This window comes from Lichenostomus cassidix, chromosome 12 (assembly GCF_008360975.1).
Source record: "Lichenostomus cassidix isolate B80296 chromosome 12, HeHo_3.0, whole genome shotgun sequence".
Classification (NCBI taxonomy): domain Eukaryota; kingdom Metazoa; phylum Chordata; class Aves; order Passeriformes; family Meliphagidae; genus Lichenostomus; species Lichenostomus cassidix.
In genome coordinates, this window is record NC_139493.1 from 9,666,892 (window position 1) to 9,683,936 (window position 17,045).

The 17,045-nt window shown below is 40.2% G+C and overlaps 1 protein-coding gene across 1 annotated transcript in view; it reads left to right on the forward strand.

Moving 5' to 3' along the window:
• The window catches only part of UROC1 (urocanate hydratase 1), a 37,189-nt gene that overhangs the window by 8,775 nt on the left and 11,369 nt on the right, over nucleotides 1-17,045 (forward strand). The window contains exons 3-14 of the mRNA XM_085072562.1: nucleotides 797-890; nucleotides 1,203-1,262; nucleotides 4,099-4,227; nucleotides 4,891-4,952; nucleotides 5,867-5,933; nucleotides 6,500-6,643; nucleotides 10,215-10,303; nucleotides 10,766-10,828; nucleotides 11,012-11,191; nucleotides 11,689-11,786; nucleotides 12,024-12,096; nucleotides 13,177-13,298. Coding sequence (XP_084928688.1) covers nucleotides 797-890; nucleotides 1,203-1,262; nucleotides 4,099-4,227; nucleotides 4,891-4,952; nucleotides 5,867-5,933; nucleotides 6,500-6,643; nucleotides 10,215-10,303; nucleotides 10,766-10,828; nucleotides 11,012-11,191; nucleotides 11,689-11,786; nucleotides 12,024-12,096; nucleotides 13,177-13,298 — 1,181 coding nt within the window. The remainder of the gene's footprint in view (nucleotides 1-796; nucleotides 891-1,202; nucleotides 1,263-4,098; nucleotides 4,228-4,890; nucleotides 4,953-5,866; nucleotides 5,934-6,499; nucleotides 6,644-10,214; nucleotides 10,304-10,765; nucleotides 10,829-11,011; nucleotides 11,192-11,688; nucleotides 11,787-12,023; nucleotides 12,097-13,176; nucleotides 13,299-17,045) is intronic.

Consider the following 17,045-nt stretch of genomic DNA (forward strand, 5'->3'; position numbering starts at 1 on the left):
AGCTGTCCCTGCCCTGAACAGCTACAGTATAAATCCAAGAGTAGAAGTTTTAGAGGAATTTGCTACACAAACAGATGGTGGAGGAGAAGATAACAGTGAGAGGATGGCAGCAGGTGGCATTAAGGAAATTAGTGCCAGGAAACCTGAGCTGGGATAACTTTGTGAATGTTTGCCATCCCTCACCTCTCAACTTCCTGGATGAAGTGCATCTTAGCAAAAAGGCACATATTTCTCCTAACTAGTTCAGGTTTTGAGAGTTTCTTGGAGTCTGAAACTCAAGCTGAGTGTTTTTTCGTAGATACTATCTTAAATAGCAAGGATGGATGAGCCTGAAGGCAACTTCCAGTGATGCTGTTTTCCTTGGCATTGCAGGACTTGGCTGCTTGGCCTGGCAGCTCTGTTACAGAGGCCACTTCCACCATCCCTCCCAAAAATGCAATTAAAGAGAAATGAGAGTTTTTGGCCACCATATTTGTCAATTGTAATTAAACAATTCAGCAAATGATAAGCTGGATGCAATTTACTGGTTTTACTTAGTTCTGATAATAGTTAAAATCTGATTTGCCTGTTAAAATACATAAGACAATAGTTAAAATCTGATTTGCCTGTTAAAATTCATATGTAACTTTAGATCCGTGCTTTTTTCTTTTTTCACTCTTCCCTCCTTAATAACAGCCTGCAACTCAGACAAGTTTGAGTATCCCTGGCATGCAGAGATATTCCTGTGGGGTGTGTTATTCTGGTTGCTCTTGTGAGTTGTAGTGTTTCTTCTAAATTTTTATGTCTCCCCTTTCAGAGCATACCCCATAGGGGAATACCCTTGCAGGACCAAATCAGCTGCTGCCATCATGCTGATGATCATGAATAATCTGGATCCCTCTGTGGCTCAGGTAAATTGCGCTGAAAGGAATCTAATCTTGCCTCTATAACTTATGTTGAAAAATTAGTGCTGATGCCTCCTGTGTCTTTGGAAGCTCATCCCAGCTAGTGTTACAGTAACAAACACTTAATTTTGGAGAATAACATTGATTTTTTTTGTTCTTAACACTTTTACAATGTTACTTTCTGATTTCAAGAACATAGAGAATTTTGATGCAATAAGCTCTAGAAAAGATTTATTGGTGCTATGGCAAAAATAGCTCAGAGATACAATAAAATGTTTGAGAAAACTCTTTGCCTTAATGTTAAATTGCCTTTTTCAGTTTCCTCAGGAGCTTGTCACTTATGGAGGAAATGGGCAGGTCTTCAGCAACTGGGCACAGGTAAGACATTGCTGGGTTTGCAACTTGTTTCACAGAGCCAGTTTCACCCTCTCCCACGCACATTCTGCTGAGGCAGTTTGGGATAATTCTTGGCAGTCGTTGCCTTAAAATACTCCAAAACATCCTGTTTGGACAGGGGAATGCTCATTTAGGAACTGCGTGGATGGAAAGGGCTTTATTTAGTGAGGAGGGCACAGACAGCCCAACAAACATACTAAACATGTTACCATAAACACATCAGGGTGTGTAGGATGATATAAACACCAGTTCTCTGTCTTTCTCTGATGTAGATGTATGTGCCTTTGTATTTTGCAGAGATAATTTTAGAGTCCAAATCTAGGAGACAAAAAAGTGTATCCTTTGTTCGTTTGTGGTACTTTTGCAACATTTTTTACAAGTAGGGTAATAAAATAAAGGCTTTGATTTAAGAATGTGCAATTCTGAGTCTTTTTCCAAGTAAATCAGATTGGCTGTTAATATTTGTGCTAGCTGGCCAGTTCACAGTGCACTTCACTTTGAACATTAGCCCTTATCTTCTAAGAATAATGGCAGGTGGGTAAAAGCCTCTCTAAAATTGGAGGATGCTTTGTGTTTGTATAATCTCTGTTCTCTTATATATAAAAGCAAAAAAAGGCCAATACATATACTCACTTTAATCCAAGTACTGCAAAATGCATGTGGGAAACAATTTCAGGAGTTGTTTGGAATCAGCAATGTATTTAGAACTCTATTTGCAGTGCAGGAGAGAATCAGCACAGGTGGGAAGCTCCATCCCTCTAGAGGGGAGGGCAGCATCACTCCTGAAGGCTGGGAAGGTTTTAGTTTCTGATTCTGGAGCTGGAGTTAGCAAAAGCTGACCTTAGGGGCCAGATTCTGTCATAAAGGATCACAAATGCACCTTCTTGTGGTTTTATCTGAATCTAGCTTCTTGCTTATTAAAGAATCCAAGCAAAACTAATGTGTGAATGAAGTTCCTAGCTAGGGGAGAGGAATGGATTCCTCACTGTAGCATGGCACTGAGTGACCTGGGGTTTTTTTCCAGCTTGGGATTTCTCATTCATGTTTCAGTTTCCTAATCTGGTAAACTTAATCTATTGGAAATGGAAGCCTTAGGCAGCTTTTGAGACAAAACTGTTCTGGCTTTTTTTCAAAGAAAGGTGCCATGGCAATACTCGCCATTTCTTTATTCTGTGTATTAATTAATAAATGCCAGTTAACTATTGCCTGTTAACTATGAGTGTCACAGCATTTCTGTGGTGAGCAGTGCCAGCAGTTTATACAGTGGCTTTTATTGGACTGGCACTCCCTAGGCAGTGCTGGGCTGCAAGGTGAGCTAGAAGTGCTGCCAAAGCCAGAAATATTCTTTTCTCTTGTTCTCATCCAAGCCAGTCCTATGACCTGCAGTTGTCTCACAGCGGAACAAACAAAACCTTTTTGTTTTTGTTTACTTAGAGTAGAAATCACATGAATGATTCTGTTAACACAGAACATTTCATTCTGTTTGTAGCTTGAAAACAACATTAAAAAAAGTTTTGTTGCAAAAGCCCAAGTGAAAAGGTTCAGTTTGGTTTATATCATCCATGCAGACCTGTGCTTTCTTCTGGATAATTTCAAATTCTAGCTAATTCTACAGGCCTGCAGACCTGCTTTTTAAGCTAGGAAAGGCTTTTGCTTCCCCCTTGCTAGTTATGCCTTTCAATGCAAAAAGATCTATTTATCTTACAGCTTTTAGTTTTATTAGAATGTTTTTCCCAGACTGCTAAAGAGTTGGGGGTTCAGCTAGTTACCTGTTCTGTCCTATGACATGAATTTGATTATTGAATATTTTTCATAAACTAAAATGTAAGAAGCAAGGCAGTAACTTCACTAACCCTTCCCTGGTTAACTGACCTTGCAGCTTGGGGAGTTGGCTGGGTTAGAAGGGACTGGCTTCAAATCTGTACCAGTTTTAATTCAGATCAAAACCACAACCACGGAGCCTAAGTGCCAGTGCCTATTTGTCACTGATACTGCTGCCTCTTTTGTCAACAATTCTGGGAGGTTTTTTCCCCTCAAAATTGTGTTTGTGTCCCTAGAGAAATTCTAGTTTCAAGTAATTGTTGAATTCCAATATTGCACAGGGAAATTTCTCACAGGCCTGGCTGTCATATACTAGAAGTCCTATGGAGTAGAATGGGCTTTGGCATAGACAGTGATGGATTAAAGTTAAAGTCAGCTGAGATGGTCAAAGTGTACTTTTTGGCATTAATCAAAAGTAACTATTGAATTATGCAGACAAAGCTGAGATATATTTGTATACTCCTGGGTGCATCAAGGATTTTCTTGTGTCCACAATGAAAGCTGATTTTTTCCTCGAGAAGAAAAGCTATTTCATTTTAAAGTGCACATTGTAAAAACCATTTATTGCACTAGGAGATGCTGAATTTCAGGTTAGGATCAACAAAAACCATTAGCATTTAATCACTTCTATAAGAAGAATTTTGCAGTTTGGCTTTGGAAAGATTGCCAGGAAAGTGCCAAATCCAAGTGGTTAATCTCAAGATAAAATTAGAATGACTTTAAAAGTGAAGGATATCTGGGTTTTGCACTGGAGAAATTATTCTGGAACTTATTCAGCCTTTTGTTAGTTGGTGGTTTATGTTTCCTGGTGAGTGATATCTCTTAAAGAACCTTATTAAAAGCAGGAATGTGTTGAGAGCTCTGTCTGCTATTCCACATGTGAATGCACCTTGTTATCTCCATAGCTTCCTTCACTCTCCAAGTTTAGCAGCTTCACCAAAAAACCATAAATGTAAGATGCAAAGAAACTCCCACTTTTCCTCTCTTTTCCTTTCAGTTCTGGCTGGTGATGCACTATTTGTCAGAGATGACAGAGGAGCAGACATTAGTGATGTACAGTGGGCATCCCCTGGGACTCTTCCCCAGCCACCAGCGTGCTCCTCGTTTAATCATTACCAATGGCATGGTAGGTATCAATTAGCACCTTGTTTCCTTTTTTATTCTATTCTGTTTCATTTTTGAGTGATGGCTGAATTAAAATAAGACTTATACTATCTGAATTGACAACACACAGGAGAACCTGAGGTCCAAATTCTGCAGCATTAATTCCAGTGCAGCTGCTGTCACCTCATGTGTGCTGATCTGCAGTGATGGAGGAAACAACCTTCTCCTTGTTAGAAAACCTCTGTTCTGACTGAGTCTGAGACTGAAACTGTATTTCTGGCCCAATACAGTTCAGCTAGTCTCAGTCTGGAAGATTGAAAAGCCCTTGGTACACAAGCATGATTTTTAATCAGAAGCTCAGATATCTGGGCTGCTTTGCTTGGAAGGCAAGTGAAAATACTGGTCCATTGCCAGTCTTTTGAGCCATTCAATATCTGCCTCCCTGCACGTTATTTTCGTGGTTGGGAACTGCTCTCCTTAAAACTTGCATGGCAGTCCCAGTGCCAGGAAGACCAGACATTTTTTCTAATACTGGAATACATGAAATAAAACACCTGAATTACTCCTCCTGTTCCTACTGTGTTTCTCTGTGTGTAACCATAGCTAAAGAAACTTAGGCTGGTAAAAAAAACCTGCTTAAACTGCTAATTTGTTTATGTGGATTTCATTTTGGTTTTTTTCTTAGGTTATTCCCAACTATTCCTCCAGAGATGAATATGAGAAGATGTTTGCTTTGGGTGTAACAATGTAAGAAGATAGGTCACTACTAAAATATATCAAATACTTGACTAAAATATAATTCAGACATCAAGCAGTAACTGGTCTAAATTTCTAATGCAGATGGATTTTAACTGTGCTGCATAAAGTCCTGATGCTGCAAAGCATTAACACACACTTAAGTGGAATTACTTCAGAGTTTGAGTTATGTTTAACCACATATATAAGCATGTAATTGAGGTCTGCTAGGAATTAATATTAGGTTTATGTGTGAGGCTTAGCTGAACAATAGCCTAGAGTCTTAATCATAACCCACTTAAAGCACTTGCTAGCTCTAATTTGCAGAGGTTATTTTGCAGTGTATGGAAAACATAAGTTAAAAAAACATTCCTTCGCACTAAGAGAAGCTTTGAAGTGGAAAGTGATCCTTTTTAAATTATTTTTTACATATTCTTCTACTGTTGATGAGCACAAGATTATTATTTTCAGTACAATGGAGAGAGTAAATTAAAACAGACAGAAAGCTGTCCCACTTCTCTGAGGATTTAATACAAATGTGGTCAACCATTTTGGGCTAAAAATTTCCAAAGTGACTATGTGTCTGAGAAGCACAAGTGCCACTGAAAACCAATGACACAAAGATTCCAATGAGGTGAAAAATGTCCTTGTGTCCCAGTCACTGTGTTAAATGCCAAGACAAGTTTACACTCAGGTTTTGATCCATGCTTTTTTGAACTCAATTTAATGAGCTAAACTCTCCTCCAAAAATATCTTGGTGCACTGCGAATGATAAAACTCCAAGCTGAGGATTTGGTAACAGCAGACTTTTTAACAACAAATTGAAGCACAGTGATGTTTGTTACGCTGGAAACACACATGGACAAGGACAGGATTCATTCCAGCTGAGGGATGAGTGGTCTCACTGTGTTCCTGTCTGTCCCCAGGTATGGCCAGATGACTGCAGGGAGCTACTGCTACATTGGGCCTCAGGGAATCGTCCATGGGACTGTGGTAAGGAGCTGGGGAAAGGGAGTACCTTTTGGAGGAAGCTTTTTCCCCGTGGCTGGTGATGGGAGTGGGTTGGATTGCTGTGAGAGGATCTTCTGGCTACTAAAGAAATTCTCATTGCCTGCTCCATAAAAAATTAATGTCTTTTCACTTATATATGTCTTCTCCAGAACCCAGGCTTGAAGGGATTTGCAATCAAAGTCTCAATCTGAGCTTGTATTTAGCTACAATATGTGAAGTAGGAGTTGACCAAATGCGTTATATAAAAACATTTTCTTGGCTGTTTCCTTCAGCTGTCCTCTGCAGCCACCCTTAAGTCTCTATACCCCAAGAGCAGCATGTTGGGAACCACTGATTATTCTATTTCATGGTGAGAGAAATGAGCATAATGAGGACAGATGGTTTCACAACATCATCTTGTAACATATTTCCTTCTTAAAGGACTAAAGTGTTTCATGGTGCTGATGACCCCAGAATTCAAAATCTGTTTGCTAAAGGGACAGAAAATCTTTAAATGCAAGGGATTCCAGGGAGAATGGCATGGTGATGGCAGTGTTTGTTGTGTGCAGCTCACAGTGCTCAACGCAGGCCGTCGCTACCTGAAGGCAGAGGACCTGTCTGGGAAGGTGTTTGTGACTTCTGGCCTTGGAGGGATGAGTGGGGCTCAGGCCAAGGCTGCAGTCATTGCTGGCTGTGTGGGGATCATTGCAGAGGTGAGAGCAGTGCTGCTGTCATTGTCTTTGCTCCTTCATGTGCTGAGCCAGAACCCCCATTCTGCTGATCTGACAGGGTCCTGAAGTAACCTTGACAAAACAAACTCAAAAATATCCTATTTTTCAAGGTTTGTCTGTCCTTTTCATTGCTGAGCATTTTTCACTGCTATTCCACTCTCTATTCATTCACTCACAGATCAGACTGCAAAGATATGGATTTATAATTGCCTCACAAATGATGCAGAATGATGCTGTCAGATGAGCCATTCCCAGTGCTTGAACTGCTCTCATTTCATGTGTGAAAAAGTGTAACTTTCACAGGCAATTCCCATGAGAACTGCATTTTCTTATGCCAAAAATAGTCTATGTTAAGAAGTTAATTATGTTATTTAACTTTGATTAATCTTTAAAGCCTCCAGCACCCTTTATCAGATGCAATAAGAAGTACCCATTAAAAGTTTTGGTGTATTTCACTAATCAAGATTGGTGCTAATGAAGTTGCTTGATGTTGTGATTCCTTGAAGTCAATGGGACTTTTTAAGTTGACTTTGACGTCAATCACAGGCACTTATGAGAATCCCAGTTTTTAGGCAATGAAGGTAAGTTCTGCTGAAATGCTGATGGGGAGAAGTTCTGTAGTACCATTTTCCCTGTTCCCAAAGCTCTCCCACAGTCTATCTTCTTTGCAGACAGTCTTTCATCCTGATGGAAAGTTTCTCTGTTCCAAATATATTAAAATAGCCCAGTTATTTCTTCCCATAAACATCATCATTTGGGAAAGTATATATACCTGCATGTTTTGAGTGAAATATATTTTTATATTAAAAAATAGCATTAGGTTCTCTCAATACCTGCCCTTTTCAGCTCCTACACTTATGATAGGATTCTGTTCTAGCAACCAGATGGAAGGATGGACTGCACAAACACTGCAACAACTTTTAAGAGAGATTTGGTTCTCTGCAATTCTGTGGAAATAGTAGTGACTATCTTTAGTGACCTTGCCTACTTTGAAACGTTAAACTTTTTATGCATTTTTTTCTTCATGACTGGCTTTGATTTCAATACACTGGGGAAACATTCTTGGTGGAGCAGATACAGGACTGCCCAAAATGCAATGAGCTCTTCTGAGTTATCTGCATTTGATGGGCTCTTGTTCCTGCTCCAGAAGAAGGGATTTTTGAGAACTAAGCTGCAGTCAGAGCTGACTGGAGTGGGAGCTTGGCCTTCTCAGCTAATTTAACTTTTAGACATGTAGCTGGGGAAGCTCTGTTGTGGGCATGTGGGCTGCAGTGGAAAGAATATCACAATCTGACCTATTCTAGTTACAATTAAACTTCAGAACACAATGGGTCAGACTGCCCACATGGTGTGCAGTGAACCTGACTGCTCTGGCTACCTCAGGGCTTTCATGGAAGGCTTGGGCTTCATCAGCTTCACAACCATGGTGCAAATGTGGTTTTGTGAGCACCTGAGCTCTGCATGTATTGGAGATCTCATCAGGTACTCCCTGCAGATGAAATAAATTTATTCCATTTACTATTGAATAAATTATTAATGAATAAATTATCTTTATTCAGGCTTGTCATCATGATCTTTCAAACGCTGGAATACAAAGGAAAGATTCCAGTGAATGCCATTCACAGCCATCCTTTGTCCTTTTCATCTCCACGGCTGCAGATGATTTGGGTCAGGAGGCTGAACATTGCCTGGTTTTTATCTCCTGTGAGATGATCCTTGTCGGAAATGAGTCTCAGGAGCACATGTGGATAGCTATATATATGTACATATTATTTATTTAAGGAACTATTTATGCAAATGACACTGAACTGTGCAAGAGAGATCATTTTGTCAGCCAGGGCTTCTGAAGCTCTGACAGAAGGGATTAATGGTGAAAGTCTTTTACCTCTCCTGTTTGACAGGAAGCTGATTGTAATTTTATGAAATAATTGTGTAGAGGGACAGATATCTCCTCTGAGCTGCACTGAGCTCTCTGGGGTTACACTGGAGGCAACATTAGCTCATCATATTTATGCAATTTTTTTAAACTACTGAGATGGTGATCCAAAAATGAGCATATTTTCGAAAGTGTGGTTCAAAGAAAGACAGTCTTTCACAGACTTGCTGGCACACTCAAGAAAACAAAGAATTTCTGAGGGAGCTGAAGTAAAATATGTAGGATGTGGTAACATTTAAATAGATCTGATCTGTATTATGTGGGGATTTCGATGAACCCAATTCCTGTAATTCATACAGACCACTTAATATTTTTCATCCTTTGCTGATTTAAATATCTCAAAAGCTGTCCCCCATGGCACCTGACTTTTATTGAATAATTCCATTGGCAGTGACACTGTAATTATCATAATCTGAGGTTTTGGAAGGATACTCTTTATTATTGATGTGGAAAATGATGGATGGTTTCTCATGCTAAGAATAATTAGGAAAGAAAAGGTTTCCTGGTGTTCAAGCAACTCCTGAATACAGAACTTATTTAATTTACATATAAATACTTTCTTAATGAGAAAGAATGAAAATGATGGGGAAAGATTATAGAGAAATAAAAAACTCTTTAATGAAATACTAGAAAATACTCAGGTTGTGTTCTCATGCACACACATCACTGTGGGGGGTTTAAATCTGTTGCTACCACAGAATATTGGTTTAAATTAATTCTGCCACTTGCCTTATGCCACTGATAGCTCATTATAAACATATTAATGATGTGCAAGCTTGTACGTTGGACCGTTAATATGGAATCTGTGCCAAAGCCTCCCTGGTTTGTCCATCCCTTTATATTTTTATCCAGCTGTCTCTTAGGCACGTACACACTGGTGCACAGGGAAGCTGAGCCCAGAAAAGGCTACAGATTTGGGACTGAGCTTGTTTGGAACGTTGAAGTTCAAACAGGAGAGAATTAAAGACATAGTTTTATTTTGCTCCATGCTATTTTTCAGTGGCATTAGGCAGCTGGGACAGGAAAATGCTTTCCTCTTTTCTTTCCATATTTGGTTGAGATTTTCAACCAGCAGTCCAAGAACAAAAGTGAGAGTTAAGTGTATTCAGCAGACCATAGCTTCATCTTGGGCAGCCTGGCAGAAATGTCTCTCTGGGCTTATCAAAGAAAATATTTCCTTACTTATTAAAATATATTCTTTTCACAAAAAATAGATTTGAAAAATAAATTGGAAACATTTTTGCTTCTTAGCATACTCATGAAAAGAAACAATAAGAATACTTAAAATTTGCAGAAATGCATTACCTCTTGTACAATTTTAATGATAAATTTTGATTGATAAAATATTTTGGGAAGTGAGGTATCAAAAAGTCTATATTCTGTCTCAAGCCTGGACGGAAACAGAACAGAAAGTGTAAAAAAAATCAGAGGTGAAAAATTAGTATTTGAACAATAGTTATATATATATTTTATCTATATTATATATAACTCAAGGTAATAGCAGGGCTATTACCTTTACATATTTGCTTCTTTTTCCGCAGGGTAATTGAAAAATTAAAGGTAAAAATGGCTGCATGGGGGGAACAGGAGCTTTAAGATCTCTGCTATTCCTCTTAGGTTGATGAAGCAGCACTGCTGAAACGTCACAAGCAGGGATGGCTGATGGAAATCTCTAACAACTTGGACCACTGCATTGCTCGCCTGAGGTATGACTTGGTACATAACTCAGTGAATTTATCTCTTTTTCCTAACCCTCACTGCCCACCTTTCTGCACTGTGCCATTGTAGTCTGCATACAGCAGGGGTTGAGGGACACCTCTTCTTATTCCAAGTCTGCTTTGGAATGGGAATCCAGCTTCTCAAGCTGCAGTAGTCTTTATTAGTGACTGATGGTGCTTCACATCATTTGTATATGTTAAATGTGTCTTCATTTAGTTTCATGAATATGCATAGAGCAATTACAACTAATGTTACTCTTGCAGCATCACTCAAGCTTCATGGAATCAGTGATAAACAATTATGTAGATGTTGAAAGATTTGTTTCCAAGAAAAGTGTTGAAAACAACATATAGATTTTTTTTTTTGCTGTTTGATTCTGTGTGTGGTTTGTACATGGAAAGATGGAATGAAGTACATTTTCTTCAACCAATCTTTTTATTCTCTCCTAGAGAAGCAAGAAAGAATAAAATTGCCCTCAGTTTGGGTTACCATGGGAATGTGGTAGATCTGTGGTAAGTAGCATGTATGGATAAAGGGTACATTAACACTCTGGCTTTTTGGTCAACCTAGAATTAGCTCCCAAATTTGGAAGAGACATTAAATCTAGTGCTGAGTACATTACTCTAGATGCTCACAAGAAAGTGCTGTCAGAAGGGAGATCTTCATCCTTGTGTTCCATTTGCTGCCTTGCCTAGGGAGAGGTTGGTGCATGAGCTGGACACGACAGGAGAGCTGCTGGTGGACCTGGGCTCTGACCAAACCTCCTGCCACAACCCATTCAATGGGGGCTACTACCCTGTGCAGCTGGGCTTTGAGGAGGCCAAGCAGCTCCTCTCCACCAACCCAGGGAAGTTCCGCACGTTGGTGCAAGAGAGGTAAATCAATGTTTTGACATATCTCCCTCATCTTTGAGTTCAGTTGCTCTGAAAGTGATGCAGTCATGGGATATAAGCTACTATTGTAAAAAAAGGACAAACTGGGCAGTCTGGGCCAAGGAAGAGGCCAGAACAGTGATATTTAGCTGCTTTAGTTTTTTTCTCTGCTTGCTTTGTGAACTACTTAAACAGTTCTGCAGTTTTGTCCATGCTGTTTTTTGTTGCTACCTTTCATCCCTGGAGGCTCGTTGCTTTGCTGAAAGATGTGACACCTCTTTGCTAATTAGTGAAGCTTCCTTAATGATTGTAAATCACTTGGGGATAAGAACTTCAGCAACTGAAAGCATCTCAGTTGATATCTTGTGGGTTTATGTCTGAATTTATCTGGGGTTTTTCTGTTCTCTCTGTCTCCCCCTACTCCCATGCCCTTAGTTCATGATATTATTCTTTTTATATTTCAGCAACCTCTAGAATAACTGTTTCCTTCTTTATTTCAGTCTGAGGAGGCATGTGGCTGCTATTAACAAACTGGCTGATAAGGGCATGTTTTTCTGGGATTATGGCAATGCTTTTCTCTTGGAAGCTCAAAGGGCTGGTGAGTATATCCTGGAGTTGTAGTGGAAGCAAGGACATGCATCTTCCGAGCTGCATATGTGAAGTAGGATGGGGTTGGCCACAGTAATTCTAACTCTTTAGTCTCTCTTTCTTGTTCTTTGAGACCCCTGACCCTCCCTGGCTGACCTACAGCCTTCATAGGAACTTGTGTGCAGCTTGGTTTTGAATTTTATAGTTTTTCTTCATAGAGTCACTGACTATTAAAATTCCTTTATAGGTGCTGATGTTGCGAAAAAAGGAGGAAATAAAACAGAATTTCGATATCCTTCCTATGTTCAGCACATCATGGGGTATGTTGGGCAGAGCTGGGAAAATGCTCTCAAGTACCTTGTGAGTCCCTCTGTTCAGGGGAAGAGTACTCCAGAGATTAGTGCAAATTCACAGTGCAATATAAATGATCAAAAGGAGGCAACAGCAGTAGGAAAATTGATCTCACAGGTGTTATGCCAGAGTTACTGTAGGCTAAACCACTGTCAAATCAACAATCTTCATTACATGAATAGCTGCATTTTGTCCTTGTATGAATTTTCCTTAAGCAGTTCTGCTCAAGAAGAGCAAGGTCACAGCCTCAAACTGTAACTGGAGTTTGTTCTCTACTTCTTCACTTCTAAGTGCTAAAAGCTGAGAGCTTGTCTCTTCAGAGAAATACAGCTCAATTCCAAATCATCCAAGCCTTACACCTGCACCAAAGTCAAAAGTATGGTGAAAACAGGACTCTCTTCTGCCATGTCACCAGCTGTGCCTCTTACCCACACTGTACATGCTGTAGGAACAGCTGAGCTCAGGAGATCTGTGCAGGGACTGGATTTATAACGCATTTTTCCTCTGACTCATGCTTAGCTTGCCTGTGCCATGTGAACAAGAGGCTGAACACAGAGCAAGGCCCCAGCCAGATTAGATCTTTTCTTCCGGCCCTCAAGTGAAGCGTGTCTCACTATTGTATGTAAACAATTGGACAGCAAATGAGTCTGGGCTCAGGCACTCGGTCAGAACCTGCACTTGTCTGGCAGTGCAGATGCACTCAGGGTTAGCCTGGGTTAAGGGCACAAAGACCAGGCAGCAGGGAGAGTATGGAGAGATGGAACAGAAGAAAAGCTGCAATTCATCTGATGATGCACTCGATTGAACTGTCCAATGTGGCTATCAAAATTCTGGTCTGACTATACTTTTATATACCAGGGGATTGCTGTGTGAAACAGCACTGTTTAATTTCTCAATTAATGGTCCTTGATGCTTCTGTTTAGATTAGTTCATTGAAAATGTTTCAAATTCTTCCGTCTCCAGCTAATGAAAGAAAAGCACTGCTAGCAGCCAGGATAAATAAGGAAAGAATTTCAACTATCTCTTAATGAAACATGTTCTCTTCCCAGGGACATTTTTTCCCTGGGATTTGGGCCATTCCGCTGGGTTTGTACCTCAGGTGACCCACAGGACCTTGCTACGACTGATTCCATTGCCATGGCAGTGCTGGAAGACTCCATACGTCAGGGAGGTAAGACATCATCCCATGTCCCCTCACTGGGGGCTTCTGGAGAGAAAAGGAAACCCAGAGCTGTAAAATCTGTGTTAGCTTTTGGCTGGAAACACAGACAGCAGACTCTTCCATGTTCCACATGGGCAGGAAGTCTTGCTGCTGTCCAAACTCCTATAAGGAGTGCAGCCTGCATGTAGAACATAAAACCACCATGGATATTGATCCCAAAGCAATTTTGGCTAGGAGCCTTTCTTTTTATCTGTTACAGGTGGTTTTAAACTTTTTCACCTTGAAACTTTAAGGCCATCAGTATCTTTCACCATCAGGTCTCCAAGAGTAATTTAAGGAGTTAAACTGCTTTGGCCCTGTCTCACAGGTGAATGATGCATGAAAATCTAGGAAGGCTTTCAAGGAGATCAGCTGCAGGAAACCCAGTTTTCCTGGGTGTGGTGCTCCATCCAGTGTCATTTTTTTGTGATTACAATTGTGAGGTCCTTTTTTGTCATTTGTTAATACATTGACAGCTATTTCCACTGACTGGTGAAACCAGTTTGGAGTACCTGCATGGCTCCATGTGCTACTCTAGGAATTGCACTCTTTCACTCTTCCACATCCCTGAATCTGGGCTATTACTGATATCCCCTGCTTATGAATGGGAACTGAGACAAAGCTGTGTCAGCACACATTAATCCTGATCTCCCAGGTTGGAGGGAAGCCCATACCCCTTTCCTTGCCCTTTCTTTGTCTACCTTTTCAGTTACCAGACAGCAGCCTCCAAGTCTTGTCACTGTCCCCAAGCACTGAAGTCCTCAGCTCTTCTGTTTTGACAGCAGAGCTTTGTGCTTTCCAGAATCAACAAAAGAATCCTTGAGTTCTGAGGAATTTGTCCAGATCAAATGGAAATGGGTCAGAAATCCAAAGCATATTTTGAGGAGAGCGTAATAATTTTTTTCCCAGTAATATTGAAGTATTTGTTGCGTCATTCATGAAAGACATTGAAATACAAATAGAAAATTTTGAATGCTCTCCTTATTCTGCAACAATAAGCACTGGAAGGATCCTGAGTGATATTTCTGAAAAGGATATACCATGTTCAGATGTCTTGCATTTGGAATAAAACTGTCTTGTCTTCCTACAATGAAAGGCTGGTGTCCAGCCTCCTTTTCCTCCCAAGAGATGACTTCTTGACAGAGTGGGTCTGACCCTGCAAGGTCCTTGGTTCTGGCTATTCTCCTGATCTTTCCTTAGCAGTCATTTTCAAGAAATAGCACTGGAGCATGAGTTGTGTTTAATGCATGAAACTTGCATGTATTTAAACCTGGTCCTCTGGCTTTATTGAAGGGAGGGTGAAATCCATTACTATACTGCTGGATCTGTCTTCAGAAATGTGCAGTAATTCTTCTGCCATGTTGTGCAGCCTCCAGGAATCTTCTCAGAACTGAACCATTGAATGACCTTTGGATGGTTTGCATTGCAAGACTGGGAAATGAATCAGTTACTATGTGTACAACAGTGTGTGGCTGTTTATATAGATGTAATGTAAAGCTGGGGAGAAAAGTCTCTTGCACAAACAAAAAGCATTGAACTATTGCTTGTATATTCTTAACTTAAATGAAAAAATAACATTAAAAAAAAATCCCAACAGGTGAAAACAGGCCTAAGGACAAGGATATTCGATTTGTTGTTAAATTTAGCAGGACAATGAGAATTAGACTCAAAGAGAAAGAAAAACAGAAATTGGCCAAAAAATAAACAGCGATTCATGCATATGTATTCTTGAATAATCCACTTACTGTCCACTTTCTATGAGGCCTGGGTTTGGACCAAATTTCAGGGTCTGGATATCCTCACACTCATATACATCTGAAATCTGAGCCTGCCTTTGAAATTTATGAAAGAATCTGTTCTAAAAACTGAGAGAAGACTCCACAGAGCTGAACTCTGTTGCATTCCAAGTCTAAACTTTTGACTTGGCCTTGAGTCCAGTGTTAAACATTCTTCTTCTTTTGGGGAGATGAATTTCTTTCAGAGTTTGTGAGTTTTATGTTATTATCTGCTTCAACTTCTAGGGTACCTGAGCTTTTAAAATGGCCTTTGCATGAGAGATGCAGCACTGATGATTGGGGTGTAACTTGGATTTAGGACCTCGGTGGCACTTTGAAGGCTGAACTGATGCATGACAATGGCTCCCTTCAAGAGATTTTCAATCTCTGTGCTCCTTGGGACTGTTTCTCTGAGCACACAGTGCTTTCCAGTATCTTTTAGACTATAAATGTATACAAGGGCTTATGAAATACCAGAAGCAATACAGTTGCTTAGCTGACTTCAAAACACATTCCCGTTGGCATGGGAAGGTGGAGGCAGCAGTTAGCAAATGAGACACATGCAGTTACTCTAAAATTAAAGTCTTTCTAGAAAAAAGGGTGAGGTTTTTTTCAATTGCAGAAAATAAGACTAAATAAAAGGGAAGATTCCTCACTTCCCCAGGGATAAAAGATGAGCTCCAACTGTTTATTGGAGCAGGCAGGAAGGGACAGATGTGCTGGGTTGAGATAGGTATTTGTAGCCAGTATTCTCATCTGGCTGCTCTTCTGGATATATTCTGTAGAACTTAGACAGTAAGATCTTTTCTAGAAGTCTGGGCACTGTGAAGTGTAAAATATGGTAAATGTTCTCTGATATAGCTGACAAAAGTGATAGAATGGAACCCATTCTCTGTTTGGTTTTTTTGTTTTATTGGATCTTTTGGGGGACTTTTTAGAATAATTCCAATAAACTCCCATTAAATACCTCTAGTAACCTAAATGAACACGACCCATTACCTTCTAGAGGCTGCTTTCTTAAAGCTTATGAGTGGCAGCACAATCCCATTAGGCCAGCACTAGCAGCTGTTTCATCTTTCACTCCCTGCAAAGTGAAGTGCTGACATGTTAATCCTCTCTGCAGAGTTTAGAAGCTATCACTTGGAGCCAACCCCTCAAGCACTGACAGGTCTTTTTAGGATCAGTAAAGCTCTTGGTATGGAAGGCCTGCCTCTGCAGGAATGAGCATATTTTACATTTCCCTTTAACAATGTGTTTAACACAGGTTCAATATGAGTTTGTTATATTTTCCTCTTTCCTTTCTCCAGCTTTACTGCACACAACTGCTGTCATCCTGCCTAGTGCAGGAGCAGCAGTTCAAACACTCTCTCAGGGACAATTTCAAGTTAGCACCGTGCAGTTTCTCCAGTTAGACTTTGAAACATGAGTTATATGTACATTATAATTTGACTTGAAAAGGGGTGAGAGCTGGAATGTAATGGAGAACATACTGCCCTGGCATCTGCAGAGATGATTGACTTGAAGCTCCACTGCATGAGCAGATCAGTGTGGCTCAGCCTGTGGTCACTCAGTCGCAGAGTGTGACTCAGGGCAAGGTAATGCGACACAGCTTAGCCCACAGAGAAAAAGTTGACAGACAGCAACTTCTTCAGCCACTGTAACCCCATCTGAGATGTAAAGCCCCCTAAATTAGGATAGTAAGACAACACTTCTGTCCCACTCCATACCCCCTCTCCCTTTTGTGACTCTCTGACTACAGATGGTGCTGTGCCTTTAGAGGCAACTGATTTTACTGAGGTCACCCTGTATCTGACTGGTATGTGCCATATTTCACTGTTTTTCACTTGAAATATCTTTATTCTTATTCCTTTTTAGTTTGGCTGATTGAGATGGAGTGACAAAGGCAAAACTGAAAGGAGAAGCTGGAGAATGTTAACCTGTT